This window comes from Myotis lucifugus, unplaced genomic scaffold, assembly GCF_000147115.1.
Source record: "Myotis lucifugus unplaced genomic scaffold, Myoluc2.0 scaffold_582, whole genome shotgun sequence".
NCBI lineage: Eukaryota > Metazoa > Chordata > Mammalia > Chiroptera > Vespertilionidae > Myotis > Myotis lucifugus.
The window spans coordinates 306,445-326,254 of record NW_005871630.1 but is presented as its reverse complement, the minus strand read 5'-3'; the positions used below and the strand labels follow the sequence as shown (position 1 = coordinate 326,254).

General features: G+C 42.8%; 1 protein-coding gene across 1 annotated transcript in view; it reads right to left on the bottom strand.

Moving 5' to 3' along the window:
* The window catches only part of SMC1B (structural maintenance of chromosomes 1B), a 52,517-nt gene that overhangs the window by 4,593 nt on the left and 28,114 nt on the right, over positions 1-19,810 (bottom strand). The window contains 7 exon segments of the mRNA XM_006104535.3: positions 1,430-1,581; positions 2,614-2,768; positions 3,246-3,402; positions 5,078-5,176; positions 9,996-10,149; positions 13,962-14,107; positions 14,973-15,114. Coding sequence (XP_006104597.1) covers positions 1,430-1,581; positions 2,614-2,768; positions 3,246-3,402; positions 5,078-5,176; positions 9,996-10,149; positions 13,962-14,107; positions 14,973-15,114 — 1,005 coding nt within the window.

Below are 19,810 nucleotides of genomic sequence, written 5' to 3'. Positions count from 1 at the left end.
CTGCCCGTCCCTGTGGTGTCCCTGTCCTCAGTTATGGCAGCTGTTTCACTCCAGCTGATTAGGCCAGAACCCCTGGAGCCATCCGACTCCTCCATGCCCCATGCTTGTCTCTGATGACCCTTCTGCTCTCACCCTGGTCCAACACTAGTTCCCTAACGGTTAGGGACTTAACCCATGCCTGCCACTGCTGCACAGTCTCTTCTCCACAGAGGCCAGGCTCACTCTGGCCGTACAGGGCCTTTGCACTTGCTGATCGTTATGTCTACATTCTTGCTCCCCTAATTCCTTTGTATCTTTGCTCAACTGTTACCTTCTCAAAGAGGCCTTCCCGGATGACTCTCTTTAATATTGCAAACCCTTCCCTACTACTATCTCCATTCCTTGCTTTAATTTTTCTCCCTACAGCATTTGCTATTTGTCATAGTCTCACATTACAGAATTCATTTGTTAATACACCTTATTTATCAACTGTCTTCCCCGCCTAGAATGAAGTTATCTTTGAGACGAATTTTGCTTTGTTCTCTGCTCTCTCTCCAATGCCTAACCACCACCTGGCACAGTAAATATATGATGCTTATCTGTTGAATAAGGGGGTGGGGGGGTGATACCTAGAAATCATCTTATTCTGGCAAGATTTACTCAACACAAGCTCCCAGTTAGACCCTGCTCGGCTTTCCCTAAGCCCCCTGCACTAATGGCATTTCTTTCCTGTAATGGCCTATTCCTCTTCCTTCTTGAGATCAATAAAAACCAGCTGTAGAACTTCCATGATATTCTTCTTGACATGAGATAGAGGCAGCATTGACTCCTGAGATCTCCACCTAGTGCTCTGGATGCTGAAAGTTAATTGCCTTCATGTTGGCTAACTTTTCCTTGATTGATTTTATGAACAGTGCCACCATCAGTGGAAATGAGAGGTGAAACATTTTTTTCAGAAGAAACACTTTGCTTAACATTCTTTACTAAACAGCAGATCTCCAAATGTGGACCAGGAAAATAATATACAAGTTGGGTGTTTTTGTTTGCTTGGGGTTTGTTTATTGTTTTTCTTGCAATTCTGATGTCACATCTGGCTATTCCAAATATTTATTTTTCTTCCTTCTTTCTATAAATCTAAAATATCAGTAGCTACTGATAATGGAAATTTAATAAAAATCTGTTAAAGACTGAATTTTCTCTTAGATTATCTGTCTAAATTGTTATAGACGTAAAACATCACCTGAATTGTCTGGCTGGAGAAAACAGTTTTGTATTCACATACTGCTAAACACAACTAAAGACAAGCAATTAACAGGATTCTGTAGGACAAGCATGTCAAACTCAAAGGCTAACACGAGCCAAATGAGGCCTGTGGCGCGACATGCCTGCTGTAGGAGGTCCATTGGTTTCTGTGCTGATACAAAAGCCCCACAGCTCACGGTGGCCTTACCTGTGCACAGCGAACAGGAGCGCCAAAGCTGCCACACATTTTTCTCCCCCTGACAAGTTGTCCATTGGCATGAACCGTTTGCCTGGGGCCACACAGTTATAGCCAATGCCCTCCAAGTAAGGCTCTTCTGGGTTCTCTGGGCTAAGAAATGCCTGAAACACATGTTACTTAATTAGCAAAATCAGAAAAGCAATTAGTATATTTTAACTTGGATTTGCAACAGGCTTAACTGCAAAAATATTTTATCGGTTAAGTTTTCCTCCATTTTTTGGGAAAAATATCGATGCCTATAAATAATGTATTTAGCTCTACATGCAGTCACAGGCAACAGGGTTGTCTGGGTGGGAGAAGAGGAAAAGCATTCCAGCACACACGAAGAACCAGGCCTTCCACACACTGCCATTCAAGCCACAGCAGCACATGCCAGTCTGTAAAGTCTTCATTCAGTTCACTCACTGGTCCATTCATTAACCATTTATGGAACACCTATTTTGGGCCACGTACTGTAGACTCAGATGAATCCTGCCCTCAAAGAGTTAATGGGACTTTTATAGTCCTGCTTTACTGAAACTAAGTAAATTATTTCTGGTTGAAATTCTAAATATCCGCTCTAGGATCAGCTCTCAGGCATAAAGGAACATCATGAGAAAGAGTAAAGCAGATACCTAAGACCCAATCTACATCTTTATTCCACATTCAACTCCATAGTATTTGCTGTGGATTTCGACAACGGAAGGCGTGCTTCCAGCAGAAACCACCATTACAAAGGACATAACTGGATTGGAATCGGCCTTTGGTTCTTCCCTTCCCTTTGTTACTCAGGTCACCTTCGTAAGCCCAGATCAGCCCTTTACCAAGATCCTCTGCATGACCCTGCCTCACTTCAGTTCTAGAAAATTAAATTAGGACCAGACAACAATTCCAGAAGTAAAGGGAACTTGAAAACCAAATGATTGAACCCACTCATTCTGCAGGTGAAGAAGCAGGACTAGAGAGATCTGGACTTGTCCAGGCTGGCGATGCTAGATTGGGGGACCGAGCACAGGCCATTATGATAACCAGTCTTCATCAGCTGACTTCGTCAGTGGGTCACTCAAATAATGTGGTGGGTATTTGTTTCCCATCAGAAAAGCACTACCAATAACAAAGTTTTTACTAACATTTTGGGGTAAAAAGATACATACTTGGGCACTGTTGTTTCTGCAGAGCTTCTTGTAGATTTGATCAATTGAGACTGAGATGTGCTCAAAACACTGGCTGAAAAGATCATATCTCCTTTTTTTCACCTGTTCAAACTCTTGCCTACACATTCTGGCTTCCTTTCTGCTGGCCTCAAAAGCTAAGAGAGAATCAGTGTTGTTTACTGTAGAGACCGTGGAGGGACTTCTCTTCAACTTTAAAGCATAAATTATTTTTTAAATTAGATTTTGATTGTCTTGAATAAAATCTACATGGAAAATAACTCAATTATTAACTCCATGAATATGGCTCTTACAACTGACAAGCCCTTTTTCTGATAGGGTGAATTTTAAAATAATGACAAGTTCTAATACAGTATCTAATATGCCTATTATGCTAATATAAAATATATTACCTGTTCGAAAATAACCAATAAACTTGTTTTTTAATTAAAGCAGAACACTTTTCAAAAGGGAAGCAATTAGTGATTCAGTATTAAAAGTACATATTAATATAAGACAACAAAGAAAAATATACATATAATAAAAACAAATGTACAATCCAGGGTGGGGTTGCTGAGAAGTGTTATGGAAATCAAAACCCAAACACCCATGAGTATGATCTTGCTAAAGTTCACCATCTGTGGACTCCTGAAACTTGTCTCGGACAGTCTTTAGGTTCTCCAAGGCTCTGAGGTTCGGGGCTGCTGTCCTCAACAGGACATCTTCTTGTGAGGCTACTTGTTGCAGAAGGAGTTTAAGGTGGGCCTCAACTTCCTTATCAGATTGTAGAGCCTGTTATTGGCAGCGAAGAGCAACAATTAGCACGCCTTCTAGATCCCAACTGCTAAGGGATCAGGCACAGAGCCCTGTGGGGTCTGGCCCTGTCGCCCGCCCTCCCATACGGCCCTCTCCAGGCTGACATTCAGGTGCACTGTTTGTGGCCTCCAGAGTGGGCTGTGCCCTCTCATTGGCTTCAGTTGGTGTTACAGACACTGCTCTCTTGGAATGTGCTTCACCTCCATATTAATCTGTCTAGAAAGCAACAATTCAGCTATCACCTTCATTTACTCTTTCTTTAAAAGTACTGACCATCTATTAGACACCGAGGATGCAACAATACAAACTTGCCCTTCAGGAGCTCACACACACACACACACACACAGACACACACACACACACACAGCATCTACAGCATGTGGGACCTCTAGCAGGCCAGCACAGGGACCGAGGGGCAGGGAGGGCCATCCCACCCACCTGGAGGGTATCACGAAAGCTGAAAGCCAAACCACAAAGAGCACTAGCTTGAGCGAGGAGGAAAGGGAAAAGGTGGTGGTGCAGGCCTGACCTTCTAGGAAAATGAGCTTCACCCCTCAGAGGGGGTTGGTTAATATATAATAAAGATGACAATTTATTGGGAAAAGAATTATTTGAAAAACGTTGAGTAAATTGCTTAACTTAGATACCTTTTTAAAAATAGATTATTTCATACCATATACTAAAATCAATTTCAGATGAATTAAAACCATAAACAGGGAAAAATATATTTATTCAATAATGAAGTAGGCAGGACTTTCTAAATAATAAAGCACTAAGTAGACTATAGGAAAGACAAAAGCTTTTTTCTGATTGCCTAAAGATACCACAGTACGATCAGAGCCCAACAAATGTAACAAAACATATGAAGAACACATGAAATGAAAAGCCGTGGAGGACACTGCTCTCTGCATCCCTGCATTCACCATTTCCGCCTTTCTCGCAAGCCCACGGGACCATTTCTCCCTCATGGGTCCATGTACCTGGGGTGGGGGTGGGAGGGAGGTGACTGGTCAGGAATGAACATGTGTCCCAGTTCAGGCCACTGTGATGAGGGGCCACTTGCTGCAGCTTTGCAGGAAAAGCCTCCTTAATGGAAGAACAGCGCCACTGCAAAGCCCTCTCCCCCGAAAGGTCCTGGCTTTGGCTGGAAGCCAACAATGGCTGCAGTCGCTTTGCCCTCTTGAGAGCAGCAGCCTCAGGACAGCCAGACGCCAAGAGCAGAGCGCACATGCCCACAGGTGACAGAGCGCAGAGCTGCCCTGGTCTGTGCTCCGCAGCTGGGAAGGACGCCACCTACTGGGCACTGCCCTGGGGAGGCCGGAGCACGCTGGCTCCTTTTGTCCACTGCAGGACTTTTCAAAGACTTTCATGCTCATGGTGAATCTCCAAGAAGGGGGTAGCCTTTCAGAAAGCTGGTGACCAAGAAACCTTTCTTCTTTGGCAAGAGTTTCATGGTACAGTGTCCTACAAAACACTCAGTGAGAGGTGCTGATACACACATTTACAATGTAACCTGTCTGCACGATTTCTTCATAAACCATTAGGAAACCGACCCCCTCCAGCACTTACGCTCCATGGACTAAAACTTATTCTGCTTTATTTAAATTTTCAATATACTGTTGGTCATAGACAACGGAAACCTTCCGATTACCTTCAAGTCCTCTCTCAGGGAGCTGTAGTCTATCTCAATGGCTGCTTCTCTTTCATAGATGTCCATTGTGGCCTGGCTGCTTTCCACTTCAGTTCCCAGCTGAAAAACACAGGAGCCCTTCCCTTGTTACCGGAAATGGCCGTCTCCCCTCATCTGTCTGCTCCCACCTCCAGTTGACTGTTACCTCGCTCCGAGTAGAAGTGGAAATCTTGACAATGCCGCAAGGCCACGCAGGCCTGGCCCCAGCCATCCGTGCCAGTCTCCCTGCGCCCACTCTGCTGCGGCCGCACAGGGCAGGCGCACAGCCACCCAGGCCGGCCCACTGACCTCCACTTGGACAACCGTCCCTGAGATGTCTGTGTCCCTTCGCCACTCACCTACTACCAACTACCTTTGCTTAGGCCACCAACAGCCTCTCCATCTAAGATGCAAACCTCCCCCACCAATGCTCTGGACTCTTTCCTGCTTTGTTTTTTTGACCTGCACCCAACATGAGTGCTTCATGTTTACCGTTTTGTGTGTGTGCCGATCTGTCCCCCACTCGCGTGTGAAGGAAGGGATTCGGGCACATGTGTTCACTGTGACTGCCTAGTGCAACCCCTGGTGACACTTGTTTCAGTTTCAACATGTATTAGCCTCTGAAGGAAGGAAAGAAGGAAAGAAGAGAAAGAAGGAACACAGAAACAAGCACTTATTCAGCTGTAGGCTTCCTGTTGGTGTAACGCTGACACCAAACACTAAGATTCACAAATTAAGAGAGAAAACCTGTGTCACCATTTCTTTCTAGATATTCTCTGAAAAACAAATGAGACTATTTTGGGAATTATGCCTACATTTGATGTAATATATGCTAAAACAGTTCACATAGAAGTTGAACCTGAATACAAAATGTTATACTGAATCTCTCCATTCCATTTATGTAATTTGACATCGAATTTTGTATTCAACTTCCATGAGTCACCTGGGGACTTGCTACTCAAACCCTGGTCATCGGGCCAGCACCGTGAGCCTCACCCGCAGCCGTGAGAATTGCAGACTCCTGCGCAACAAGATCCCGGCAGCTTTAGGCCCCCAGAAGATTCAGAACCAGTGATCTGGTGTGGTTTCCGCACGTGAGAATCTGTGAGAACCCTGGCAGGTGCAGGTAGCGCTCTCTGCGTCTGAACACCTTGAGGGGAAGGGCAACCTCAGGCTCTACCTCAGAGTGTGTAGGACAATCACTCCGACCCAGGGCTCCTGCTCACCCTCTGGAGAGACGGTTTCCGCCGCTTGCCTTTGCTAACCTGGGCTCTACAGAATACCTTGTGCAGCATCCCCATCACACGCCACTACTAGACGTCCTGACGACATTTTAATCAGGGACTCGCCATGACAGGCCACCCATCTTTCTAGTAGAAAGTTCCCCAGCTGCAGAACCCGACTCTGACCTCCACCACAGCCCGTGTGATCCTGCTTCTGTGCTAAGATCTTCCACTGGAGGGCCTGGGCCTCTTCACTCCCCTGGTCACGTTACTCTTAGAAAGCAGCATGCTTTACCAAGTGAATGCAGAACTCCGGTGCGGCTTGACCAGCACAAAGTGGAACAAAACTACCCCTTTTTCTTTTTAGATAATAATCAGTATTAGTCCAGCTTAAGGTCTTCACACCTGCTCTAAAATACCCCCTCACTGAACATGAAAGTGTTTCAAGCTAATACAGCAGTAAATAACTCCACCCTCCTGGTGGGCAAGGTGGACAACGACTGGAGGTTTGCCAAGTGAAAGAGCAACAGGACCCACAGCGCTCACTCAGCAGTCAGTCACTAAGTCGGCTTCCTCCTCCCCTGCTCCGTAACGAACCTCTTCTAAAATGACCCTGCCTTTATTTTTATTTTTTTAAAATATATTTTATTAACTTTTTTTTTATAGAGAGGAAGGGAGAGGGATAGAGAGTTAGAAACATCGATCAGCTGCCTCCTGCATGCCTCCAACTGAGGATGTGCCTGCAACCAAGGTACATGCCCTTGACCGGAATCGAACCCGGGACCCTTCAGTCCGCAGGCTGACGCTCTATCCACTGAGCCAAACCAGTTAGGGCATGACCCTGCCTTTAAACAGACTTCCTATTGCTTCCCATCTGCTTCTATTAGCAGACCCATCCTTTCCCTCTCTGCACCCTAAGAGTGGACACATGACCCACAAGGAGCCAGAATTCCTCCCCAGGACTCTTCTGGGGTCAGGAAAGCCTTCCTTCCCTCTGGTCAGAGCTCGTGGTTTCAGCTGCAGCCTATGGGGAAACTGACCTGAGAGAATAAAGCCAATAGATGCCGAGCCAGAATGAGTTCTTGATGGTGTTCAAATTCCTGGACTGAGTCATGCATGAGACCACTTCCCCTCTAGCCCTATCCATTCACTTCCCCCACCCCCAAAGCCATTTGAAGTGGGTTTACCAGGTGTACCGGTTAATAATGGTGGGTTTTGTAATCAAAGAAAACACGATCATTTCAAGAGAAACATCAAAAGTGCTTTATTTAAAGTAATGTCCATCGCTACCTACACAACTCCATCTTTCAGGTAATTTGTTGGATACCATCCCAATAGAACTTTCCTTGTTTTGAGCAAACCATTCAGAGACCCAATTCTCAACTTCTTCATACATTTTGAAGTGCTGCTCAGAAAGTGCATGTGCCATCGATTAGAACAGTGGTTCTCAACCTTCTGACCCTTTAAATACAGTTCCTCATGTTGTGACCCAACCATAAAATTATCTTCGTTGCTACTTCATAACTGTAATGTTGCTACTGTTATGAATCGTAATGTAAATATCTGATATGCAGGATGGTCTTAGGTGACCCCTGTGAAAGGGTCGTTTGACTGCCAAAGGGGTCTCGACCCACAGGTTGAGAACCGCTAGATTAGAACAAGTGGTCATCTGAAGGAGCAAGGTCTGGTGAATAAAGCGGGTGGGTTAATACTTCCCAGGCAAGATCTTTTAATGTGTCTTTAACTGGTTTTGAAGTGTGTGATGGTGCATCATCATGAAGCAAAATTACTTTGCCGTGCCTTCTGGCACATTCTGGTCGTTTCACGATCAAAGCATGGTTCAAATTGATTCTTTGTTGTCAGTAGCGATCAGTATTAATGGTTTCATCTGGTTTTAGAAGCTCATAATACACCACACCTTCCTGATCCCACCAAACGCAGAGCATTGTCTTCTTTCCAAAGCGATTTGGCCTTGCAGTTGATATTAATGGTTGACCTGGATCAACCCATGATTTTGTGCGTTTGGGATTCTCAAAATAAATCCACTTTTCATCGCCAGTCACAATTTGACGCAAAAAAGACTTTCTTTCGTGCCGTTGAAGCAACATTTTACTGATGGCTTCAGTTTTCCATTTGTGTTTCATTCAGTTGATGTGGCACCCATTTTCCTTCCTTTAAAATCTTTCCCATTGCGTGTAAATGATAGGAAATTGTTTGCTGAGCAACGTTTAATCTTTCTGCAAGTTGTTTTTGAGTTTGCAATGCATCTTCATCCAATAATGCTTGTAATTGTTGGTCTTCAAGCTTTTTCGGTTGACCTGGACGTCAAAATCATCACTTTTAAAGCGTTTAAACCAGCGTTCACAAGTATCTTGAGATGGAGCATGCTCACCATAAGCTTCCCGAAGTATACGATAACTTTTCCTTCAAAATAAAGTAATGAATTAAAACTTCCCGCAAATGCTCTTTTTTCTGCACGAAATTTGACATTTTTAAGCGTAAAAATATCTATGATTTTAACACCTTCAGAAAGTTTGACATATGAAGTCTTGAAGCTTGCTGTCAATACAACAAAATAGCATACATAACAAATCGCCTATATATCAACATATGTGTAACTCCATCTATTGAAAAAATCCGCATTATTAACTGGTACACCTGGTATGTCATTTGTGGCCAGAACTTGTTTTCTCCTTTCCTTACCTCCTGTCTAAAATGTGACCTCTGCTAAAATAGAGAAATAGACTCTTGGAGTATATTAGCACATCAGATTTATGCTAGAAGAAGTGGTCAGTGTTAGCAAGAGAAGTATGGTTTTAGAGATGCTTCATTCTGAAGATTCCAAAGGATGGAGGCCTCTTCTGGAGCAGAAGGCTGGATGGAACCAAAGGGACTTTGTCTGAGGACAGAGCAGAAGGGGAGGGATGTGGAAAGCAGAACAGAGAAGTGGTTCACTAACATAGTAAGAACTCAGAGATGACTTGAGAGGCAAAACAAATAACTATTTTTGGCATCTTCTGGATTAGCTAATATTAAGATAGTCTTTCTGAACTACACAGTCATACCTTTCCTAACATGGGAGACAGAACTAAGGGTGCATACTTCCAATGACCCTAGAGTGATTCAAATACAGTGAGAAAAAAAGCAAACCAATGTCCACTAGTAGACCTTGCTTTATCTTCTGATTCCTTGGGGGTCCATCCTTGCTCCCCTGCCCTCTCATACGTGCATGGACTCAGTGAGGCATGTTCTTGTGAGAACCACCTTGAGTTGTTGGTGAAGGTGCACATGCAATGCTACCGAGTGCAGGGAACTGCCCTGCGGTGGCCTGCGTGCTGCCTGCAGTCCCCTGTGGCACCTCCCCAAAGGTCCCAAATTCCAACAGCGTTAACTCTCCCATTTCTCTTGGGCATCTCTACACAGGTCAGAAACTCGGGTCCATCCTGTGGGCTAAAGGGCCTGGATGAGCAAGAGACAGGGGAGAACTGCACCAAGTTCCTGGTCCCCGCGAGTGATGATGGATGGTTCTCTCTGTCCTGGAAGGAGGAGGTCTTCCCTGCCTGCAAAGGGGCTTCAGAGCACAGGACAGTCCGCAGAGCTGGGACCCACTAAGCAGCACAGGGCATGACAGTAAGTTCGACACAATGCACTCGTTCAGAAACCACTGGCTACAATACCTCTACTTCAATGATGTCATCTAGGGACCCCAACAGAAGAAGGATTTCAATGTCTTGAACTTTGCAATCAAGCAGCATATTATGCTTCTCTAGCCGTTTCTGTTCCAGAGAAGACTGAACGATCACAACTTCTTTTTGCCGTTTTCCCACTTCCCTGCAAATACAGATATGAAAACGTGATTTCACTCATCATTTAAAGTTGCACCAAAAAAGAAAAATGTGCTATAAGCTTACATGAAATTATTTTTTTCTATGAGTGCTGTAAGTTCTCAAGCGATCTCACTGACCCTAATGTGATTAGTTAGCCCAAGGGAGACTATTCAATAATGAGTATTCTTCCTTCAATCAGGCTAGCAACAATACTGTTTTTTCTGCTTATTTTAATTCTAAATCTGTACAAATTTTCAAGCTGCATTTCTATTTATGTATTTAACTGAATTTAATGGGGTGACATTGGTTAATACAATTACATAGTTTTCAGGTGTACAATTCTATAATACTCGTCTGTATAACTATTCTGTGTGCTCATCACCCCAATCAAGCTGCATTTTTCCCTGAATATACACTCTACTAGAGGCCCAGTGCACGAGATTTGTGCACTGGCAGGGGATGGGGTGGTCCCTCAGCCTGGCCTGTGCCCTCTTGCAGGGACCCCTTGGGGGATATCTACAGTCGAACATCCTTAGCACTGCCGTGGAGTGGGAGAGGCTCCCGCCACGGCGGCTGTGCTTGCCAGCTGTGAGCCGGGCTTCTGGCTGAGCGGCACGCCTCCTGTGGGAGCGCACTGACCACCAGGGGCAGCTCCTGCGTTGAGAGTCTTCCCCCTGGTGGTCAGTGCATGTCATAGCCGTTTGGTCAATTTGCATATTAGCCTTTTATTATATAGGATATTTCTTTTTTTGTTTGTTTGTTAATCCTTGCCTGAGGATATTTTTTCCATTGATTTTTAGGAAGAGTAGAAGAGAGAGGGAAAGAGAAACATCGATGTGACAGAAACACATCGATTGGTTGCCTCCTGCACAAGCCCTAACTAACCAGGGCCTGGACCAGGGAGGAGCCTGCAACTGAGGTACATGCCCTTGACCAGAATCGAACCCGGGACCTTTGGGCCTCAGGCTGATGCTCTATCCACTGAGCCAAATAGGCAAGGGCTAAGCTCTACATTTTAGAACCCCAAACCAAGAAAGTCGCTTAGCGAGAGAAATCTCTTGCCAATTAAGTCCCTGCACAGCTAACAGTCTGAACTTTTTTACTACCATCACTAATGTAATGCCTTCTGTAGTTTAAAAAATTTTTTTTATTGATTTCAGAGAAGATGGGAGAGGGAAAGAGATAGAAACATCAATAATGAGAGAGAATCATCAATCTGCTGCCTCCTGCATACCCCCTACTGGGGATTGAGCCCACAACCTGGGCATGTGCCCTTGACTGGACTCAAACTCGGGACCCTTCAGTCCACAGGCCGATGCTCTATCCACTGAGCCATGCTGGCCAGGCATGCCTTCCGTCTTAAATAAGGCCTTGGAAATTTTACCAGCTGAAACAATGTATGATTTTAAAGAGAAGCTAGAAACAGAACCAAAAAATGAAATAAGAATTATATGGTTTTCAAGAATATAACAACAAACAAAAATGTGGTTCTGTTTAAACTTAAAAAAAATCAAGAGTAAACAAACTTTCACTGCAATCAAGAATCTTTTTTTTTAAAAATATATTTTATTGATTTTTTACAGAGAGGAAGGGAGAGAGAGAGAGAGTTAGAAACATCGATGAGAGAGAAACATCGATCAGCTGCCTCCTGCACATCTACTGGGGATGTGCCCGCAACCCAGGTACATGCCCTTGACCAGAATCGAACCTGGGACCTTTCAGTCCGCAAGCCGACGCTCTATCCACTGAGCCAAACCGGTTTCGGCTGCAATCAAGAATCTTAGACAAAAACCTTTTTGTCTCTATCTTGTGTGGATGAAAAAGAGGCCACACACTAAACCTGACAAGCTCAGAGGAGGCCTACATGTCTGGCCTTACAAAATCAGACTGAAAGTAACTTACGGTTTTATGCGGGCTGTGAAAGAATTCACAACTTAAAGAAGCGATGCAGAGAGGAAGTTTATTTTACTTTCTCTGAAGGGAAAGGGCAGGTGTATTGCTAATCAAGACGAGGGCAAAGAACAAAAAGCTGGTCCCCTTTTTAAAGCCTTGGCTGCTGTTGCTAGGTGACAAGGGAGGAGGATTTGGGGACTGAAATAGAGCAGGCATCAGGGCGTGGCTCTTTGTTAGTTTTTCAGGAGACAGTCCAGGCAGATGTCCTAGGGAGGTGTCTTACTAGTATTTTCTCAAAGCCTGTAAAATATGCTTAGAGCAAAAGTTATGAAGAGTTTAAAAGAGGCTTGTTTGAAGAGGAGCAGGGAAGGGAACTTTCTACCAATTATCCCAGAGTTGTAAAAAAACCAAACCAGCAAGGAGGGGTATGCAAGAATGTACTAGTAGACTTGAGAGTAATTTATCTTGTCTTGCAGTTTGAATAGAGGGGCTATTTGAATTAGAGGAGCTAATAATCTTGAGTTTAATTACCAGGTGTTTTTTATAAATTGTGGACGGCCACAGCAAAGCAAAAGAAAGGCCTTTCCCCACCCCCCCGGTCCTTACAGTAACCATACAGGATGGTCTAAACATAAAATTCCAAACGAACAGGGAATCATGGCAGGCAGTCACCACCGAGGCCTATAGTGTCCTTGACAAAAGTCAATCTTTACCTTAATGAGCCTGTCTGTTGTGTTTTCGCATCTAAGATCGCACCCCCTTGGAATGTCAGAATATTCCCCTTTTCCAGACCCCTCAGGGTACAATCTCCCACCAGAGCATGAGACCGGAGAACCCCTCATTGTTATCTTGTTGCCCACATACCATCTCTGTGTTGTAAATGTTAAATATGAACTGCCCTCTACCCACCAATGTAAAAGTATGTGTCTCTCCTTTGACTTTTTATTAATCTCAGATATTTCCTTGCTTTGCTTTTTCCCACGCCCTTAATCTACCTCCAATGAATTTTATGTAACCCTCTTATGCAGGGTTCCTCAAACTACGGCCCGCGGGCCACATGCAAATACAAATATTGTATTTGTTCCTGTTTTGTTTTTTTACTTCAAAATAAGATATGTGCAGTGTGCATAGGAATTTGTTCATAGTTTTTTTTAAACTATAGTCCGGCCCTCCAACGGTCTGAGGGACAGTGAACTGGCCCCTGTTTAAAAAGTTTGAGGACCCCTGCTCTTATGTCTCCTCCTCTGATTCGAATGTATAAAATAAGCTGTAAAACCGCTATTTTCTGGAGCATTTTTCTCAATCCGTTCAGATTTCACTTTCCGGCAATTGTCATCAGTTTGGCTCAAATATTGTGTCAATCATGATGGGAAGTCTATGTCATGGTAGTGCAACAAAGCCAACTGATTCAAAGTGTTATCGTCATCATCATGGCAAATACACATGCTGATCAGGTGCTGGGTACTGTTCTGAGAGTCATGTAAACAATCACTCACTTAGTCCTACTACTGAGATAGGCACTATTCTCCCCGTTTTACTGACGAGGAAATGAGGGCACAGTATTAACTAGCGGAGATGGGACATGCAGCCATGTAGTCATAGCCCTCACCTGTACGCTGTGACACACACACAGACTAGAGGGAGACTCTACAACAGGAAAACTCCAATGTCAAGAGGGATGTAGGGTAAGGACTCTATACAGCTCCATGTTTTCATCCGCCTAAAAGAACTGCTCACTCAACAGCTAAGCATCTCTCTTGGTTTTCCCCTAAATTAGAATGTTTGAAAGGCGTGATGTGGGACCACAAGTAACAAAGGACACATATTCAAATAATAAAACTTCCTATAATAAATGTCAAATTCATAGTACACATCTTTAAAACTCTGGTTATGGCCTTTCAATCTGATAAAATTCTTAATTACCTGTCAACAGCCAAAAACTTCTTCCGCTCCTCTTCAGTTTGAGCGTGGGCTTTCTCAACACTGGAATTCTGGGCGGCAAATGCGTCCTGCAGTTGCTGCCGCTTCACCATGAGCTCATCCACAGCCTGCAGACAAGTTTCTTCAACCTGGATGGAGATGATTTGCGTTGTAGATTTACCATCTTTTACATCAATAATGTCAATAGCTCTTCTTTTTTAAATAGCTCATCTTCTTATCAATACAGTCAAACCAGTCATTCTGAGATCCACCCTTACCCTGTGTGATTCCTGAGGCTCTCTCATGGAAGGGGACCCCCACTGTACACTTCCTGGAAATTGGGGATCACGGCCTTGCCTTTGTCCTTCACTTGGGATTCAGTCCTCACTAACTGCCACCGGATTTCTCTTCCCATTGCCTGGGAAAATGTTCATGCTACTATGAACTCTGAATTAGCAAACTAGACAGACATAGACTTTACTTTTTTAACTAAATCAATAAATTTTACTTTCATCACTTCCTTCTTCCAGACTCTCTGGGGCTTCAAGGATATCACCCCTCTGGCTCTCTTCATGGCAGTACTATGTGACCTTATTCCAGCATCCCATCCCTGTCCACCGCCTTCCTCTCTGCCTGGGAGTCTCAACCACTCATATATGGTTCCAGTTTACCCCACAACCCAGCCCAGCCTTCCCATTATCTACGCGCTCTTTCCCCGACAGAAATTGCTATCTAGATGTCACATAACTCAAGCCCCACAGGTCCAGAATTTTCTCTCCTTAACCTGCTTTTCCTATCCACCAGTTGCCCAAGTTAGGACCAGTCATTTGTGGCATCTCCTCTCCCACTCCAACATCTAATAATGCGTGAAGCTGTGCCCATTTTACTTCAAGTTATTTCTCAAATCTACCCCCCCCCCGCACCCCACCCCTCTGTAAGACTTAGGAGCACAACAATATGTATTCAATGGAGGAAGTAATTATTTTAATGATGAGACACTTCATTATTAATTACCTTCTTCAGGTTATCAATGTCTTCTCTACCTTTCTGGATAGTTTCTTTTAATGTGTTGATCTTATTTAGTTTCTTCTTCAGCTGATTGCGACTATATTCTAGTTGAATATTAAGCCGAGTTTTTTGTTTTTCAAATTCTAACCTAGAGTAGTAAAGTCAAACGTTATAAGTGGCAAATATAGTCCTTCAATTCACTGTTTATTATGGAAAATTTCAAACAAATACAAAAGCAGGAGGAGTACTATAATGAATTCCCATATAGCTACCATCCAACTTTAGTAATTATCAATTCATGGCTAATATGACCCCACTCATCATTCCCTCCCATCACTGGATTACTTGAAGCAAATTTCATACATATGTAATTTCATCTGTAAATGTTTTAGTATGTATTTGTGAAAGTGAAGTGATTTTTAATGCATAACCATACACTATTACAGATAAAAATGATGACAATTCCTTAAATATCAAATTGCTATCATTGGCAAATTTCCCAAGTCTCACTATTTTAAAACTGGTTTGTGTGATCAGTAGTTTCTTAAGTCTTTTATACAGGTTTCCTTCCCTTTTCTCTTTTAAGTTACAATTTTGTACTTATCCTTATTTAGTCAGTCATTTGTAATAGCTATTTATTCAGAAACTCCCAAACTTGGAATTTAAGAACACGTTCCTTCCTTATGCACTACCGTATTACACAGGTCCTCCTTCCCGCCCCCAACCTCTTCCAGCCGGCCCCCTGCACTCCCTACTTTACCAGAGTGATAAAGTCCTCTAAAGAACCCCCTATCACAGCAGTTCACCCTTTCCATCCTCTCTCCCTCTAATATCCTGCTAACAGAGTCATTTGTTCAAGAAACATGTTAAGCACTACGTGTATCAGATACTGTGCTAGATACAACCGATACAAAGACAACAACAAAAACAACTGTAATGACAAAAACAACAAGTGCTATTTAATGACAGGTTATAAACGCTCTTGCATGAAGTAACTCACTTAAGTTGTCTGACCCTCTGAGACAGGTAATAAATGCCACTGTCCCTATTTAACTGACAAACCAAGGCACAGAGAGGTGAGCCTCTCGCCCCAGGCTACCCACTTAGGAAGTGAGGGAGCCAGCAGGACACATTACGCAGGTACAACAGAGTCCCTGTGCTTAGCCACTGCCTGTAGGAGTGGCTGAGAACAAACTCTGAGGTTATTTCTGCTTCGGCAGGAAGACATCCAGGCTGCACACGAGGGAAACACTGCTCTCCTGGGCTGTGGGACTCCACACTCCTCTGGCTTTCCTTCCCCCTCACTCGCTGCTCCTTGAATGGTTCCTTCTCTTCTGATCAATTTGTTAACATCGTCTGGGATCTCTTTTCTACCTACATTCATTCACTTTTGATCTGATCCAGTCACATGACTCAAATACCATCGGTATGCCAATCATTTCCACCTTTATACTTCCAGACTGGACCTCTCCCAGGAGCTCTTAACTGTCCATTTCACTGCCCGCTCTACATCTCTGATTGGATGGCAGAGGCATCCTGGGACACATAATGGATAATTTACTAAAAGCAGTAAGTTTAATAAGTTATTAGATGTTAGACAATCTAAAATTTAATACCATTTTCTACATCAGTACAAGACAACCAGAAAAATATCATACAAACAGATGCTATTCACAAGAGAAAAACTAAAAATCTAGAAATTAACTGAATAAGAACATTCATATTTCTATGGAAAATGACTTTAAAATTATAATGAAGAATATGATGATCAGAATAAGTGAAGAGACATTCTATGTTCTTAGTAAGAGGACTTAATATACTGAAGATGTTCTCCTTAAATAAATTTATAAATCCAGCCCTAGCCAGATAGAGCGTCGGCCTGTGAACTGAAAGGTCCCAGGTTTGATTCCGGTCAAGGGCACATGCCCGGGTTGTGGGCTCATCCCCAGTGGGGTACTTGCAGGAGGCAGCCGATCCACCATGATTCTCTCTCATCATGGATGTTTCTATTTCTCTCTCCCTCTTCCTTCCTCTCTGAAATTAATAAAAATATTTTAAAAAATCTATAAATCCAATACAATCTCAATCAGAATCCCAGGTTCATTTTATGAGAAGTTCAATAAAAAGCAATAGGCAGAATTCTTTACAAAGAAAATCTACTGAAATTAAAGTAGACTTCAGAACAAGGAATATGACAGGGATAAAGGGCATTTTACAAAGATAAGGAAATCAATTCAGCAAAAAGACATAACAATCCCAAATATATATGCACCTGATCACAAGGCTTTAAAATACAAGAGGTAGCCTGGCCAGGTAGCTCAGTTGGTCAGTGTCATTCTGATACACCAAGGTTGTATGTTCGATCGTCAGTCAGGGAACATACAAGAATCAACCAATGGCCCTGGCCAGCTTTGCTCAGTGGTTAGAGCATTGGCCCAAGGACCAAAAGGTCACAGGATTGATTCCCAGTCAAGGGCACATACCTGGGTTACAGGCTCAGTTCCCACCGTGGTCAGGGGTGGGGTGCCTGAAGGAGGCAACCAATTGATGTGTGTCTCTTACATCAATGTTTCTCTCTCCCTCATTTTCTCCCTTCCACTCTCTAAAATCAATGGAAAAATACCCTCAAGAAGGATTAAAAACAACAAAAAGTCAATCAATGACTGCATAAATAAGTAGAACACAAATTAATGTTTCTCTTTTTTCCTTCTCTTTCTCAAAAAACCCAATCGACAAAAAAATTTCCAAAAAATTCATTAAGTAAAAACTGAGAGAAATTGAAGAAATTGACAGGCTTGAAAGCATAGCTGGAAGTTCAGCACTCCCCTCAGTGACTGTGAGAACTAGACAGCCGAGGACGCGAGCAACATGAACCAACTCAGCTGCCACTCAGAGAACACCCCATCCAAGAGCAGAATGAACGTTTTTCCCAAGTGTACACGGACATTTGTTAAGATAGAATACATGCTGAGAAATCAAACAAGCCTCAGTCAATGTAAAAGGACTGAAACAATGTGGAATTTATTCCTATCACATGTAATTAAAATAAAAATCGATAACAGAAAATTATCTGAATCTGCCCAATATCTGTTAAACAACATGCTTCTAAACATCCCATGAGTCATAGAAAGAAATCACAAGGAATATTAGAAAATATTCTGAGTGGAATGAAAATGAAAATACAACATACCAGAAGTAGTATGATGTAGCTTTAGCAGTACTTAGTGAGAAATATATAGCTTAAAATGCTTATTAATATAAAAAAAGAAAAGTCTAAAATACATAATGTAGGCTTCTATCTTAAAACCTAGAAAAAGAAGAGTAAATTAAACCCAAATAAATAGAAGGAAATAAAGGTAAGAGCAGAAAGCAACACTATAGAAAGACAAACCATAGAGAAAATCAATGAAGCCAAGAACTGGTCTTAGAAAAAAATCAATAAAATTAACACACTTCTAGCTAGACATTAAGAAGAAAAGAAAGGAGACAAATCACCAATATCAGAAATGAAAGCGTGAACATCAGTACAGATCCTAGACATTAAAATGGATAAAAGGAAATATTATTAATGACTTTATGTTTATGAATTTGACGACTTGGATGATACGTAAATTCCCTGAAAGACACAAACTACCAAAGCTCACTCAAGAAAAACCATACCCTGAATAGCTCTATATCTATTAAGAAAATGGAATTTGTAATTAAAAAACCTTCCCACATGTCCTGGCCCTTGTGGCCCAGTGGTAGTGTCTGCCTGCGCACCGAAGGGTCACGGTTTCTATTCTGGGTCGAGGACATGTACCTGGGTTGCAGTTCGCTCCCTGCCCCAGTCAGGGCAAGTGCAGGAGTCAACCAGTCCATGTGTGTCCATGTGTCTCTCTCACACCCCTGTCTCTGTCTCTCTCTCTCTCTCTCTCTCTCTCTCTCTCTCTCCCCCGCTCCCTTGCTTCTACTCTCTGAAAAAGCAATGGAAAAAAACATCCTCAGGTGAAGACTAACAAAAACAAACAAACAAAAACACCAAAAAAACCTTCCAACAAAGAAAGGTGGATGGCCCTAGGGCAGTGGCTCTCAACCTTCTGGCCCTTAAATACAGTTCCTCATGTGGTGACCCAACCATAAAATTATTTTCGTTGCTACTTCATAACTGTCATGTTGCTACTGTTATGAATCGTCATGTAAATATCTGATATGCAGGATGGTCTTAGGCGACCCCTGTGAAAGGGTCATTCAACCGCCAAAGGGGTCGCGACCCACAGGTTGAGAACCGCTGCCCTAGAGCTTTCCTTGCAAGTTTTATCAAACATTTAGGTAAGAAATATTCTTCTAAAGAAACTCTCCCAGAAAAAAATACAGAGGAGAACACTTCCTGACTAATTTTATGGTCTGGCATTACCCTGACACAAAAATGTGACAAAGACATTGAAAGGAAAGAAAACTATAGGGCAACGTACTCATGAATGTAGATGCAAAAATTCTTAACAAAATTTTAGCAAATCAAATCCAAAAACATTTAAAAAGGATAATACAAGACCAAGTGGGTTCATTCTAGTTGTGCAAAGTTGGTTTAACATTCTAAAGTCAAACAATGTCATTTACAATATTAATAACCAACCCCCCCAAACCCAACCATACACTCCTTTCAATAGAGGGCAGAAAAAGGATCTGACAATCTCAACACTCCTTCCTGATAAAACATTCCAGCAAACTAGAATTAGAAGAGAACTTCGACTTCCATAAAAAGATGCATTTCTCCCTCTTCTGTACTATGAAACAGTGTAATTATTGAAGGTTTTCTTAAACATTAACTGTTGAAGTTTCCTGTGTCTTTAAAGGTTGCTGGG